The sequence below is a fragment of the Argopecten irradians genome, chromosome 15 (genome assembly GCF_041381155.1).
Source record: "Argopecten irradians isolate NY chromosome 15, Ai_NY, whole genome shotgun sequence".
NCBI classification, from domain to species: Eukaryota; Metazoa; Mollusca; class Bivalvia; order Pectinida; family Pectinidae; genus Argopecten; species Argopecten irradians.
Window position 1 is genome coordinate 30,785,215 of NC_091148.1, and position 17,449 is coordinate 30,802,663.

Here is a 17,449-nt window from a genome sequence, read left to right on the forward strand (position 1 = left end):
ATTTTATTGATTAATAATTATCATAGTACGTGTACATTTTAAATAAACACCGATTGTAACATAAACACCATACTATTTTTCGTCTTTTATCCTACTTATTTATGTACTAAAAGTATTATCTTTAAGTATCATTTTATACTTGATAACTTATTTTAAATATTTATAGTTAACAAGTGCTGTTATACCCCATTTTGAAAATATTGCATAATCAACTCACTTTGAAAAACATTATCCATAGTATATACATTTATATTTTAATTTTCCGCAATACTTCTTCATTGAATTTATTTCATCCGTTCTTTTGAGTTTTTCATAACTTCTGTTAAGTATGTTTTTCATTTTTAACAAATAGCATACAATAAGTGCAAATAATAACAATATTTCTTCAATGCCAGTACAAGGTATGTAGTTTGTGCGATGTTTCTTTATTATTGTTTGTATTATTTAAGACCAAGTTATTCTTAAAAATACGTAGAGGACCAAAAACATTAAATTATTATGTAAATTGACATCCAACTCTCATCTTGTTTTCTATATTTTAATTAATTGTTTTATTGTTATTTTATTATTCATATTTTTATTCTTAAGAAATTGCGAATATTTACGAAAATTTCGTTTAATTCTGTCGAGTAGCATTAGAGTTTTTTATAATATAGTCTTAATTACATCTCTAGTAGATAAAGGATTATTTTTTTCTGATAGAAATTTGGACACTTCAGTGTTTATTCCAATGATGATTTTATTCTGATATCATATACGTAATGTTAATCTACAAATACTAAATAATTTACAAAATTTCATTATACATGTACTAAAAAAATATGTTAGGTATAAAATGGAATTCAATTACATATATACTTTATATTATACGTATCGTTAATTTAAAAAATATCCATTAAAATTATTTCAATATAACTTAATAATTATTTTTTTATTTGTTTTCATACTTAATCCGACTTTCCGACTGGCAGATTCTTTTTCTTCATGTAGTAAAAATCTGAGGCAAACTGTGTGAATCCGCTGCTTTTTAACCCGATGAAGTTAAAAAATCGACATCAATGCTTTAATCAAAATAATGAAATAAATAAAGATAATGTGTATTAATTTCGTTGGGTGAAATCCTGTATTTGAGGTTTTTTGGGTTTTTTAAGACTCGATCCAGTTACAAATGTCATCAAAATATCCGAAATTATGTTGCGATTCAATTCCATAAAGATATCTTCTTTTTCTCATAAACCACATTTTACAGAACCTAAATTGAGTTGACTTTATTTTCAGCATATGAAATGTAACAAAAGAAATATTTTTGTATGCATCTTTGGCCACATAGTCATTAACATGCATTTTATTACATTTTCTGTCAGTCAATTGACTATCCATTTAGTTCAGTTTGAACTTATAGACTGTAATTATCATTTGACCGAAAATAAAATTAGTATATTACTATCACGGTCAAAATCTAGTTGTGTTATAAAGATTTTTACAGGGTTATTTTTTTGCACAAACGTTTTAAGTTTTTTTTACCTGTTTTAGCTTAAAGAAGGCGTGTCTACTTAATCTGCTTTATTAACAGATTTGGACGCGTTTGAAAAAACGATTTGCTTTTTATGATGACAAACTTTAATAGTTTTAACCTTTCAGATTCAAACCAATGATATGTTTTTAATTTTTTTTTGACAATGTTTTCGTTTTTCCATTTAAGAGGTGGTGTTTTATTCCCTAAGTTTCGACTTTTACAAATTTAATATTTCCATAATAATTTCTTAATTTCTAAAGCCATAAAAATAGAGATAAGATATATTCTTTGAATACCTTGTCTTTGCATTAATTACAATGGATCCCTTAATTTCTTTTTTAATGTTAGCCTATGTATATTTTCCCAGGACTAGAGTATCTCCGAGATATAATGCAACCATAAGCACAATTTCATTATTATTATTATTATATTATATAAACGCTGATGCTTGGCTTCATTCCCGTTTTTCTATGCTTATTTTCCGTTATTTTTATTTAGATATTACAGCAGCATGGATTTTATTCTTATTACCGATAATTCGCAGACAGTATCCATTTATTTTCGTTAATTGATTATGCTTTTTTGTAAAATATCGGTGATGTATGTTTCAGCTCAGGTACCGCGGCCACGCAGGTGCGACTAGACTATTTGTGTACCTACGCTAGTCGCAGCCAGCCAGCTCGGCGGACGTCCAAAGATCACCTAGACTTGGGACCACCTACTATACCAGTACTCTCAACTAAATACAAACATCTCGACCAGTCATGGCACAGATTACAGCTCGCGAGAGCTGGCCAGGAACTTCGCCACCCGAGATCTCACGTAGTCCGGACAATCCACCGGCTTACGAGGGCGACGAGGAAGAAGAGGATATAATTCGGGAGGAGAACCACGTGCCGGTGCCAGAGGTGAACGTTGAGGTAGAGGAGAGTGTAGAGGAGGTTGTAGAAGAGGAAGTGGGTGGTGAGTGTGAGCTTCAGGACGATGCTGTGTATGGGTACCAAGGTACAGAGTCCAACGGTCTAGAGGCCGACTCAGAGCCAGTGTGTCCTGATACGTGTGTCCGGGTGGACGATTGTGTGCCAGCACATCATCCCCATACAGACACCGTAGTCCTCTCCTATCATACCCAGACACCCGAGTCTGCTGCGGAAACTGCTCAGGCCGTGGAGAGCATTAGTCGGTTAGAGACTGTGGGCACACCGGAAGTGTCCAGATCGCCGCCACCTTTACAGACTGTACAGATAGTGAAATACCCTCATAACGGAAGTTTACACCGGGAGGAGGACGAATTAGGTCATACACATTTAACAAATATTTCCTCAACGGGTCATGTGTCGTTTGGTGGACTAAACCTCTCGAACGCTCCGGTGGGTCTTGTCAATTTATCCGGTAACTCGGGTTTGCATTCACCATTTGACAATACTAACAGCGTACTGCTTCCACAGGAAGACGTGGAAGAGTTCTTTCACAACATGGAACGACCAATGGCAACTTCTGTTTCTCTTGCCAATTCTCACTACACGACAGGTGGTAATGGACAATTGACCACACTAACCAATGCGCCCATGGCTTCACCTACAGTATACCACGGTCTACTGGGTTCGTCCGGAAGTGTTGTGACTTTGTCCCATCCTTCTGCCTATTCAGACATTCACCATCCGTCTTATCATTCGCCACTTTCGTCGCTTTACTTGCCTTCAGGTCGGCATCACGATTACGGCCTTTCGTCGTCGGCGTCGCCCCCTCCATCATCGACGCCGTCGTCACAGTGGCAGATTCCGTCTCAGGAACCCACTTACACAAACATTGGCCTCTCATCGCCTGTCAAGTACTCGTATCCTCTCAATAATGACAGTGTATCCCCTTCCCATTCTATCCGTAACGAGGGGTCCCCAGGGCTGCAGTACCCCCGGGGACAGTCCACAAATGAGACATCCTACGGAAGTTATCTGAGCCATGAACTTGGACAGTCAAGCATGCCTCCTTTTAACATGGTGGATGAGAATCGACCCCAAGGTAAGTTATGTTTATATATTTATATCCATTTGAGTGTTTTTTACTTGAAAACCGCCTCTAATGTGTAGGAATATAATGCAACAAAGGTTTTCAAACAATGTAAATGATATGTGTTGATACTTTTGTAAACGTTTTTTTCTCGTACTATTGAACATTGTACTACTATTAACTTCTTGTAAATCCGCATAATTATAATATTTAAGAATATATTATAGCCAATGCTTTAAAATGTATGCCTTCCTCTGATTGCATAATGTAGAATAACAAGTAAATACACCAACTTCTGGTTCTTATTTCCGTTGTAATCGTTTATATTGTTGTGCAGCTTTGCTGAAACACAATTCGTTCATTTTTGTAGCATATTATTATTATCAGTAGTGTTTCCTAATTGCGTCCCAGTGACATAAATGGTGACATTATACAACCGACGCCCCCGTGATGGAGCGACATGACTATTTGATCACCCGAGAGTCGTTATGTCACCGGGGGCGTATTATACGAATATTACTGTTTCTATCCAAATTGGCCTTATTGAAAATATTAAAATATTCTGTTTCAATTGCCCATATCAGGTTAACATCGGTGTTTGCATAAAAAATGATAGGTAGCAGGATACATGTACTATTTATTAAATATAACGTGAGAAAAGTAACAAAACATTCAAACCACACATGTACAGTATATGTTGAAACTATCGTTTTGGAGTTCGTCTATATAAGACGTCGGGATCACAAAATGTTGTAAAACGCTCGGCAAGCCTAGCGTTTTACAACATTTTGTGATCCCGAGGGTAGAATACCCCTATCCTTTATATCCACGTATGAAAGAGTATTTTTCTCTCATACCTCGACGTTTTCTTGCAATTTTACTTCTATTAATTTCCGCCATTTTGAAATAAAATCGAAAAAAAACGCAGCAATGCAAATCTCCATACATAAAAAATTGCGTGATATTTTTATCGCAGATCTCGTGATTTTTGTATTTTTTTAAAGTAAATCCAGCTTAATTTAAAAAAAAAATGTTCAAATTGTGCCTAGAAAATTGTAATTTTGTTGACGCTCTGACGTCACGAGGCTTTATTGCATGGGTAGCCATGGGTAGCCATGCAATACAGCTTCAGGCGACATGAGTATATTGCCCTGGACCAGCCAATATTACACGTGTAGGTATGAACGAAAATGATATAACAATTAATAATATAATTATTATTAAAGGTAATATATAATAGTTTAATGCTATCAAATGAAATATGGTAATATATAATAAATTAATACTATCAAATAAAATACGTCAATTAGCAATGTTAATAACTGAGGAATTATCCAGAATGGGTCTGTATACATCATCTCGTATTGCTAGATACTAATTATATACACCATGATGCGACTTAATACTGTTTATATATGTCCATACTACCAGTTTATACGTTTAATGATATGTACATCAAACGTTTGACTTAATACTGTTATATATGTCAGTACTGCGTGTTTATACACTTAGTTATATGTACATCAAACAAAATGCATAATGTCTTTTTCACTAAAAACTATTTATTTTATATCTTTACTGTGAGTTTATACATTTGATTATACGTCACATAAAACATGATTATGTTTTTTTCTTACTTAATCATATTTACTTCATGGCAGTACTGCCATTTTATGATTACATAAATCATTAATTAGGATAAATGCGAATATTAGAAGATTTGTTTTGGGTTTGAGATTATGCTGACTAAAATTGCGGCCATATTTAGTGCCATTGATCGCGTTGTAATACGCCACCTTGATTACACGTGTTCGGGTGTTAGAGACCGTGATCGGATTACTTCCATTCCATTGTTTATAGACATATCTCTGTTGTCCCATTCCTTATCGGAACTACTGGAGATATTAATGATGGGTAGAGTGTTCGCCTTAAATGCTCGGCTGGTTCGGTTAGCATTCCCTACACGTGGTGTATGAAGTTATATCAAAGCTCGTGGTCAGTAAGCATTTCATGCACGTGTTGTGTGAAATAATAGTCAAAACTAGGGTTCAGTTATCGTTTAATACATGTGTTGTGTGAAGTTATATCCAAAACTATGGTTCAGTTAGCGTTTCATACATAAAGTAATATTAAAATTCTGGTCCAGTTGGCAATATCGAAATTAGCATTTCATACATGTTATGTATTAAGTGGTATCCAAGTGGCATTTTCCCTTTTTATTTTGTATATATGATGATTTAAATGATACTGAAATCATTATAACACAACAAACTCCAAATGGTTGTTTTGATTTGTTGCTAGGTAACAACTATTTACAACAAAAAAGATGAAAAAGAACAAAACAAAAACTCTGTGCTGTCCATTTTTATACCATAATTTATAATAATCCTATTTGTCCATATGCAGTAACTTATACCTTATACTCTAATAATAAATTGAATATGCATTGATTTGAACGTTCAAAATACAATTTTTCAAATTTTAAACATGGTTATAAAAACATATATCATTAGCACCACATTTCATCGTTCATTATGCGTACTTTTTGACACAAGAGGTTTAATCATTTTCATAAAAGTGATGCTACGTGATTCTGCCTATGGTGCACATTACAACACTAAAGAATATTTAGATACATAGCACAATTGTATTTGTAAAATTATTCCAAAACAATTTTTTTTGCATTTAATTAATTTCATTAATTAACTTTAAAACAATACAGTTTGGCAGTATAAATAGAGTATAGATTGTAAACTATATATATAGTGTAGGACACCCATGTTCATTTACTACAAATTTCATTACCATAGTTTTACTGTAGAGTGATTCCAACTAAACACTATTTTACATATTGTATTTATCGATTTACATTTATATGTTGTTGAAAGACGAAAAATAATCATGTTAAAGACTAAAATTGAATATTTGATATATAAAGCACTGTGTGTTAATTATTGTAGGTTTGACAAATATTTCCAACATTAAAAGGTTCCTACAAAAATTTTACATAAAACATTTTGAATATTAATATCAACAACTAATATAGATTGAAAGATATCAGTCACGACTGAAACTAATTTTACACGTAACATTTACAAGTTTGTTTTAGATAGCTTGTGTAGTCAACTATAGTGGATTAAAACGAACGAATGATCGAATGTACAAAAGAATATCATTATCATTTATCTCTCAACAATGACAACGAACTCTAGTCATACCGACACATTATGTCGTCTAAGTATATACATGTCAGAGGCTGACAAAACCAGCTATAATAAACATGCATCTGATATTGAAAAATGAAAACATTGGAAAATGCTTTTATCTAATTTGTTACTTTTTAAAACATCTAATTGAATGCGTTTTAACATAAAAGGGAACAAGAAATAAACACATGTGATACCAATACTATTAAAAACATATCTGGTATATTGCTTACTTTTAATACTGTCATGGAATATTGAAATAACATGATAGCAGTGTTTTCAATATCTTACAAAACAGACATGTACCCAATACATTGTTACAATATTGTCTCGTGAGTACACATGCCTTTGGGCCTACCTATTAGGACAAGGTTGACTTTAAGACACCTTGGTCAGGAGATGACCTCCTTACAACATCTCGTCAGATCAGCACACAATCCTACGTATCATAGTTAAATGGGGGTATCTCGTATCTAGTGTACAGAGTGGCGAAATTCCGGTCATAAATTAAGTTTTGGGTATATGATGTAGGACATCAAACAATGAGTACAGAAAATCTTCCATAGTGGTATTTTGGTTGTTTAATCCAAGGATGTAGATCACGTATAAATCATTGTTCAATCTGATAACTAGAAATAAAACTCTCTACGTCCAAAACATCCAAAGCAAAGTAAAGTTAACCGAATACTAAACAATATGGTTCAAAAATGTCAAATGGTATGTTGTTCGTAAAAATGACATTAACAGATATGCATAACTTTAAAATTCTGCTTGAATTCACCAAGTTGGCAGCTATTTTTTTTAAAGAGATTCAATATATTTACTGTCCTTTCTACATTAAAAAAGGATAACTTTTATCTAGGGAATTATGTATTCAACATTCTTTTCTTTCGATTTATAATTTAATGTTTTGGTGATCCAAACTTGATGCAAAACTCAATGTTTTGTCATACAATGTAAGCCAGGTTTTCACCAGAGAAACCGATGACAAATTAACATAATAATTTGTATCAGTTTGTCGCCAAAGATTAAGATTTACAAAATAATGCTTTTATTGTTCCTCGATTGTTAAATGACCACTTTTAGATATGCTCCACTGCCGTCAGAGCATAAACAATATTTATCATTGGGAAAGTAATTGGTAATTAATTGTGCATATATCATATGTCTAATTAAACACGCACAAAAATACTTAAGTTTGAAATGGTTTGTTTTGCTTTTGTTGCCTAAATTTAAATTGCTGTTTTCTATTAACAACTATATATATGTATTGTATTTGTAATATGAATTAATTTCTTATATCCAACCATATTTTATCTTAACAGCCATAAAAGGCTACTATAAACAGAGTGGTACTTCAACATTCATAGATCGTCAGCCCCTCAGAATGGACAGATTTTCTCCCCGTAAAATTTTTAAACCCCACTATCAATGTAATTTGCGCACCCCAAACTTCAGATTTAATTTTTGTACAGAAAACATGCGCATTTTACACAAGTTTTCACGGTATGTAACACTGGTTGTCATTTTATGGACTTATACTTCTGGAGATATTATTTATGTCTTTTAGTAATCAAATTTTACTAACAGAGGAAAATAATTAAAGTTTGTCATTATTGTTGTTGTCTGTGCAATTAGTGTCTAATTCCCTATAGGGCGTAGTGACAAGGATTATTTCGGAATGCAATTTATCTTGATTACTTTTAGTCTGAATTGAGATGAGACACTCAAACTTTTCAATGATGGAAATAGTGTAAAGTAAGTAAATTTTGTTACTGAAGAAAAATGCTACTTTGTTTTTCATAGATAAAAATTTAGAATGACTCATTACCTTGTGCCTGTAATTATAGATAATGATATAGAAACAGAAATTTCTTACTCTTTAAAGGAAACATACCTTTTACAGTATCTAAAAATATTACATAGTCTGTCATCGACTATTCGCTTTTTCATTATCATACCGAATATTAACTTATATTTTTGCGAAACATAAATAACCATCTTTATTGTCCATAGTTAATAACCCTTAATATCGTCTTTAGCAATTTAGACAGTTTCGGCGAAAACAGCAATATTTCCAGAGCATTATTTGAGCCCTGGTTCGTTGGCTTTTGTTTTACTATCTAATCTGGTAAAGTAGGTTATTGTCTCCACATAGCTATACGGTACTATTACCTCTATATAGCCCTGATTATGACTTTACGACAGGTATCTTCACGTATATAACCCCTCAGTTATACCCTCCCATCTAAACCAAACTCACCACAGAATGTCATAAATCTGTCAGGATGATTTCGGTACACATGCACCCAATAAACCCAGACTATCGTATGAAATGTTGAGAAACGTTGACTAACAGGACAATTGTAAACTGTGGACAATGAAATACTGCAAAACAAATGGAGCAGTAAAGAAGATTTATCTGTCAGTTTTAAAGAGTTAAGAGATTAACTTCAGCTAATTAAATCTCCGTTAACAGCGAATCTCCATTGACACATGATGTGATAACTGTTATATAAAGCATTACTTTATTGTCGCCTTTTCGGTTTTTTTTTTTTTTTTTTTTTTTTTTTTTTGGGGGGGGGGGGGGGGGTGGTGTTTGCTTGAATAAAACAGTGCTAAGTGATATATTGAATAATTGAATTGCCTACGTACCGTTATATATACATTAACACAAGTGTAAAGTGACTTATAATATATATTAAAATATTTTTACTACTTTTTCCCCGTTTCAAAAGTTGACTTAAAAAGGGAAATATGACGGTACGGGGTTAAATACCTAAACAATTTGTCTAAAGTTAAATAATATTATGGTGTAAGAAAGAATAATTCACGGAACTAATTAATTGATTTCCTGAAGTTATTACACGTCTAAATGTGTTTTTTCTCTCCAAGATTTCTATATTCTACAATTAATAAGGAAGAATAGAAAATTTAATATCAAATTACATGTAACAAATCAAAAACATAGAAATTTTGAGTCAGACCAAAAATAAGTGAGTTAGTAGTCCATGGTTTAGACAATCTAAGTTCTATGTTACTTTATAAACTGCATTTTAGAAGTTTTTTGAAAACTGAACTACATGTAGTGTCACGTCAGAAAAGTAACTTAGGTATTTTTACATATTAATTAAGGATAATTTCAAGTTAAGAGTGATTTGAAATATTTGTGTTTTGTTAGTGAACTAAGAGACATTTAGACGCCATAAGAAAAAATGTTTATTCAGCATCCACTTTTTTTTAATCCATGCATACTATTTATGTGGATCCGGATCTGGGTTTGGTTTTACTTTTTATTTAGGACTTAAATGCCATATTTTCGCGGTGGCCGAGTGGTTAAGATGTCCCGACATATTACCACAAGCCCTTCACCTCTGGGATGCGGGTTCGAATCCAATGTGGGGCAGTTGCCAGGTACTGACCGCTGATCGGTGGTTTTTCTCCGGGTACTCCGGCTTTCCTCCACCAACAAACCTGGCACGTCCTTACATGACCCTGGCTGTTAATAGGACGTAAAACTAAACAAACCAAACCCTAAATGCCACACGTCCTTGGTTTTATCACCAACTACATGTACGACCACCATATCCTTCATGTCACGTTAATACCCAATAACACAAGTATCTGCTAACAAACAAAACCCAATTCTCGTAACTTTTCCGCAAAAAGCAGAAGAAATTCAACTAAAAAGATTAAAAACCGCTATAATTACCAGATTTCGGGAAGCATGGCAAAGTGTTCTGTTTATTACTAAGAATCATACCAGTAATTAATAATGCCTTAAGGCCAAATATGGAAATATTTCACTGATATTTCCTTATTTCTAAAAACTTCTTATTACCATAAATACGTTTTATTCTGTGTAAAACCTCCTAGATATGCCAATAAAGCCTAAAACCATTCTGTCCTTAACATCCGTATTCGATGATGGCAACTTTATCGAAATTTTATAAAATTACGTGTCATAGTTTATGATGATAAAACAAAACTTACGGAAGTATTGTACGGGGTGGGGGTGGGAGGGGGGAAGAGGGGAGGGGGGTGTATGATGCCCGTCGTCCCTTGACAGGTGCTAGCTAATCCTATTCTGTATGTTATCTCCTTTGGACGGGAAAACCACACACAGATATCAACTTTGTCTTGATGTGACCATATAAGTAAACAGATGTACACCAATGTTGTTTGTATATACATGTCCCACCTAACTCTAGTATACACACCTGCCTCGGGGGTTAGTACTGTCACAGGTGTGTGTGACCATGGGGTGGGGTATGGTTTCCCTTGCCGCGGGCGACGGGAAGAAGGTTTTTCAGTAAAGTGTCCATGTTTATTTAAAATGCAATCAAAGGGTGATTTCGGCTCTTTATGGTACCCAGTCCTATCAGAACCATATAATAGATTTATATTTATTTTTGATCCTATGACATTTTCGAATTAGATAATATTTTATCTAACTCTGTTCAAGTGTAAGAGCTAACAAATCTTAACATTGTTTCATTATTTTAAAATTTTGAGGTTAAAATGTGATGTTATAACGCGTGTGAAAACTAGGAACGAACAAAAACTAATAAAGCTTGGATTGTTTCTTTGATATTTACACATGGCAGTCGTAAACCTGTCACACCATTCCTGACAGGCCGACAGCGACTGCAATACACGGCGGAAGTGAGGTTCAGCCAATCACAGCCACCGTCACAGTCGCTTCGGGTACCGGTGTCACCCCGTCTTCCGCGGGAACTCCGAATACACACCCTAACTCACACACCCCATGTTGATGGCACGTGCTCTTCACGTCCTTATCGCGTAATATAACAACAGAACCAGCTGTTTTATTGGTGAAGAAGGACCCGGAATCATCTAACATGGCGGATTTCTTACCTCTATACAGATATAACTATCTGGCTATGTGCAATAGTGAGTACAAATAATCGGGTTACTAATTAACGAAATATACGGGGATATTATTAGTCATCGATATACGGGGAAAATATTAATTAAGGAGAGATACTGGGATACTTTGTGATATATATTTCTGCATCTTGTTATTTGTTATTTATCTGTTAGATATATATATATATATATATAGATACGTTTTAACTTTGAAAATTATGACTGTACCTCTCTTTTCATAAAGAGATATACTGCCTTGAAAATTCAAAATATATTTGTATATAGGTTTAGGTTTGATTTTGTCCCATATATACATGTAGATGGAGTTATATCAGACGGGGGTTTTCCTGAATGTGACACGTATATCTACATGTATATAATCTATTTCATGGATTATTTTGTGATTTATTAACACCAGAGACTAAGATAATACTATCTATAAATCTCCTTAATTGCTATGTAAACAAATAATTGGACATTTGTTTTATCATCACATAGCAATCTTTTCCATAACTCATATCGATAGAATAAGACAATTTAGCATGATTTATACAGCAGAATGATTACTACATCTATTGTTAGCAGATATTTTAGTACAGACTCTAACCCGCTGTTATTATGGTAGGAGATAGAGTTGAGAAGAAGGAGACAATAAGAGAGACAGGAGAGGGGGGTTAACTTCAATTTATTTAATACGTATGTTAATAGTGTATTAAGTTATGCATCTGAAGTCTGTAAATCTTCAGATATTGAAAAGATACAGCTTGAATTCTGTAAAAAGGTATTACATGTTAAAAAATCCACATGCAATGTAATGGTTTATTTTGAACGTTTTCCTCTTTTTTTTACACCAGAAAGTATCGAATGATAAAATACTGGTTGAAAATTATAAATTCTAATAACTGTATTTTAAAAACTGCCTATAATATTTTATTGAACTTATCAAAAAAAACCAATGCATTTAATTGGGTAAAATTTGTTAAAGATATATTGTTCAGTCATGGTTTTGGTGATGTTGCACATAACCTGTGTATTGAATGTGGACGTTTTTCAAATTTAGATAGAAGTGAGCGTGTTTGTAAGTGTTGTGACCCTCATCGTGATATTGAGGACGAATATCATTTTTAATTCAAACAACACATGTATAAGTCTAATATAAAAGCATTCTTAGTTTTATCAGAGACGTAGATAGAAATTACTTATATAATTTATCTCTGGTTTTATGTTGTGTTGATTTTAATTGAAAACACTACAAAAAGGTTGATTCGATGTTCCTTATTTGGTTAATTTTCGTTGTTAGCGCCAAAAACATTTAGAGTTGTACGAAATAATTTTGTATCCATGTCCGATTGTACCTGGTTATGCTATATATTATACATGTATATCTTACGTCGCATCGCGTAATTTTAGCGCCAGTTGATAAACCTTATTAGATCTATGAGACAAGATACATAGGCATTGCCTGTTGGTCATTAGTAATGATTATTGAAATAGAGGATCTTGCTAGTGACTATGAAATATGAAATTTATCAAATGAGTTCAATAATTGGATATTCCACCAGCCTTGAGGCGAGTGGCATATTAAAATATTAAACGAGTTTGATAAATTTCATATTATATAGCTACGAATGTAAGATTCTATTTATCACATAACTTTTATTAATAGATATAAGTGAAACTTTTAATTTGACTCTATATAAAACAGTAGAAATCTGGCTCCGATGTGACGTTTCCGTCTACTGAGACAATCATACAACGTCATATAGATAATGGCGTCAAAACTATCTGTGACGTCATATAGTGTTATTACACATGTGTCTTATGATATTTATGACATGGCTAGACAGGCTAGTTATGTGATAAATATAATTTTGTTGAATCGATTTATAATCAATATATTAATACACACAATTAATTATCACTATATCTTTATTTCATTTCAGCAATTGCCCAAAAAAGTCTTTGTGCATGCCAACATATTTAAGACATGTCAATCTAAGTAACAGAGTAACAGACATATATATACAGTCGAATCCATGGTTTCAATCTTGATAATCATTATAATAGATGGGTACATGCACTGTTATATATAATATTATAATCCAAAAATTAGACCTGTGGATAATCTAAAATACAGTTTGACCTTGGTCTAACCCCTGTACCCGGCGGTTATACGGAAATTCTGTTTACATATTAAAGCGCGATCTCGGCCCGACCCCTGGCCCGTGTCCCCTGACAACCCAATCACGCGCTCTCTGGTCGATACAAACTCATTCATTGTTTGGCTTAAAAACACGGTGGCCGATATTTATTGAATTTCGTACAAACCACGTGGATTAATTTATTATAAAACTTGGGCGTTTGTATCACGTGTTTTCACCATGATTCACCGAGACTTCTTGCAGACCGTCTCAAAGATCCGGGAAGGCCAATTTACCTAAAAAGCATTCCTTATAAACCATCTTCACATATGTAAACATTTTTTATAAACTCGATCCTTTCTCAATAAAAATTCGGAATCGTCCAGTTTCGCCAAGGATTAATCTCACTTATAAATAATTGAGTTTTGCCAATACTAATTTCGCTAAAATCCTGCTTTTCCATTGCTTAACAGAATGGGACAACATCATTTTAACTAAATAACATGTTTTTACAATCAGTGATTTGAAAAGTTTTCTATTTACCGAAAATTTTTCCTTTAATATAATGTACAAGATTGCAATTCATCGTCTAATAGATTTCCCCTCCCCCCTTTGCCTATTTATTATTGACATCGGGAATGACCGGTGACCAGCCTACTAATGCCCCCCCCCCCCCCCCCCCCAAAAAAAAAAAATTGATTGAATGTGTTAGAAGTATGTTATGGTCGTAATGTTATAAAGATATAATACAGTAATGTTTTAGGAGGTTCAAAGTTTGTGAATACCTTTTATTGATTCTATATAACGGTCCCTCAACAAAATATATATTCGCCATTGGGACAGAATTAAACTCTCAGATAAATTGCATTTTCCCGAGCACCACGGAATGTGAAATATGTGGGAAGGAAAGGATACCGAGATTCACTCGACATTACATAGTTTTTTACAAAACAGTAAATGATAACGGATAATTACGTACTGTCATCATTAACAACACCTAGATTCCTTCTTAAGTAAACGAACCTAATATCTGAAGGTTATAACTTGACAGTTCCTACAGTCGGGCACCTCATCTTTGTACATAATAATTTACATCATCTCAATTTGATTTGACGCTTATCAATCTTTATTTAATTGTGACAAAAAATCTCCATGTCAATATTGATTTGAAGTGTGTTGTTTTCATTTTCATATATATATCAGGGAGATACGTATGTCAACTCACATAGAGACACTTGTAATCAATATTGTACCTTGGGAATATTTATTTATAGATCATTATCAGCCATATTGCCGTGTATATCTACAGGTCTACCTACATATCGTAACACATATATACACATCGATACAAGTTCTGTCGAACTGTGTATACGTTAAACATTGAAATCCCTTATCTTTCAAAGTCAACAATTCAAGATGGCGACGCCAGCACAAACGAACTGAATAGGGGTCAAAGGTCGTGGCAATGCCGGATGCCGTCACAAGATGACTAAATTTGGGGTCGAGGGTTGCATGTTGGTCCGGATCATGGGTTCGGGGTTGTCAGTATTTCTGTGTAAGGGGATTAGAGTACACATTTTATCTATCTAGGGCGATATCTTATCTCCGAAATTATGTCCGCGGAGATCCCGGGACTGCTTGCTGTTACGGAATACCGGGAAATATATAGGTCTTCATATAACAGTTATACGTATATGTCGAAATAACGAGAAATTATAGTTATATTGCACCGAAATTGTATACAAAGCATAATTTACTTAATTACAAAGGGGCAAAAATATATCTTGGTGAATTCTTCATGTATTCGCAGTTTTTTTTAGCTTTGTGAATTTTCATGCATATGTGTACATATTGTTTTGTACAGATTCGCGACAACGCCTATGATACCACGTGACAATTACAAACAGTAAGAAATTAAGTCTATCGTAATATCACACAAAGATAAAATCTATCCGTACAGACTTTTATATAGGGTAATGTACGGTGTTTTGACCATTTATTGATTGATTGATTGATTGATTGATTGATTGATTGATTGATTTATTGATTGATTGATTGATGGGACTTGATTCCTTGATTGATTGAGTGAGTGATTGATTGATTGATTGATGGGACTTAACGTCCTTGTTCCGGTTATAACTGAGCCTAGGATACTTATCCTCAATATTCCAGGGGTTCCGATCACTTACGATCTCTACACCCTTGTACTATCTCATAGTAAAACTGGTGGCAACAGAATAGAACAGGTAATTTAGTCATTTGATGAACATCAAAAGAGCCGTATAACGGTACACTTTGATTGACTATGTGGCTTTGGTGTTAGGCGATGCTCTCTCTGTAGCCTTGAAAGGAAATCTTTGCTGGTCTGTGATTGGTCAAATGTTTTCTGCTGAGCTGCCTTCAATTTCACTATGAGATAGTCCAGGGGGTAGGGATCGTAAGTGATCGGAACCCCTGGAGTATGAGAATACTTGGTATGTTGACCAGGGAGGGTATTTCCATTATCTATCAGAGTTACTTGCCTTCTTTTCTCTCCGAAAATCTTAAGGTACATATGCTATAAAGCTTCTTAAAGCTAAATAAAAATGGAAAACAAAATAAATGTGAGTTAAGTTCACTGTATACTGATTTCTCGAGTTTAGGAGTACATTGCTGTTGTTCTCAAGTAATCGAAAATTGGTATTGATGTTAATGTTAAAACGATAACTTTAAACTATCATATCAACACCCCATTTATTGTTTATAAGTGGGATCGTACTATAGAAGTACTGGACAAACAGAAAGGTGATCGTATAACATATCAGATAACACAGCAGTGGATAACACTTTCGAGTGATTCTATTGGTTACCACAAAGGTCGTGACCTTCAGCCATCGATCACTTGATAATCTATATCTGTACTGTAAGCAACTGTTTTTTTATTTCCTGACAATATGTGGGTTTTTTGACACAGATATAGTGTGTATTAATACTTCCACAGTTTGATGTGAGATCCACATTACGGAAACAATACATATTGGATCATTTATCGTCAATTCATCAGTAGAACTTGAAATATTTCACTTTTCAGACGGAATGTTTACAATATTTCATCCTGGAATCCTGGGCTAATTCATTTGGCGACAAAAAAAAAGTCTGCAATGCAAGGAAACCCTTAGAAAATGTCCAAATATTGATTGATCCGTCAATGATGACATTGTCTTGGATGTATAAATTGACATTAATCTAAAAAGAAAATTTTGTGAAATTGATTTTACTTTACAAAATTCTGTAATGACTATTACAATCCTATGTCTGCGCAAGAATTTATGTATATAGTTATACCTTGAAATTTAGAATACAACTTCTTATCAAACAATGTCTGTACTGGATGTAAAACTTAAAAAAAAAACATATAACAGTCTCAATTAAAACATGATGCCCCTTCAGAAAAATAATGAAAATAAAATTGATCAAAGTTATAAACACACTATGGAAGTCAGTTATGAGTCATATTGAAGCTTGTGAAGGTCACATTTAAGAAACGAAAATAGAAAAAAAAAGAAATTCCAATTACAAAATAATATCGTCACATCAGGATACTTTTAACACTAAAATATTGCATGGAAAGAGTTTTTTAGTTGGCTATGTCGAGAAGAATGTTGGTAAATATAGCAAAGTTATAAATAGCTCACGATTGCATTTTTTTC

General features: G+C 33.5%; 1 protein-coding gene across 2 annotated transcripts in view; it reads left to right on the top strand.

The window, feature by feature from the left end:
• LOC138309112 (uncharacterized) overlaps nt 1-17,449 on the top strand; it is a 39,319-nt gene that overhangs the window by 3,483 nt on the left and 18,387 nt on the right. For both annotated transcript variants that reach the window (XM_069250251.1, XM_069250253.1), the window contains exon 2: nt 2,128-3,535. In XM_069250251.1, the coding sequence (XP_069106352.1) occupies nt 2,281-3,535 (1,255 nt within the window). In that variant the 5' untranslated portion in view covers nt 2,128-2,280. The remainder of the gene's footprint in view (nt 1-2,127; nt 3,536-17,449) is intronic.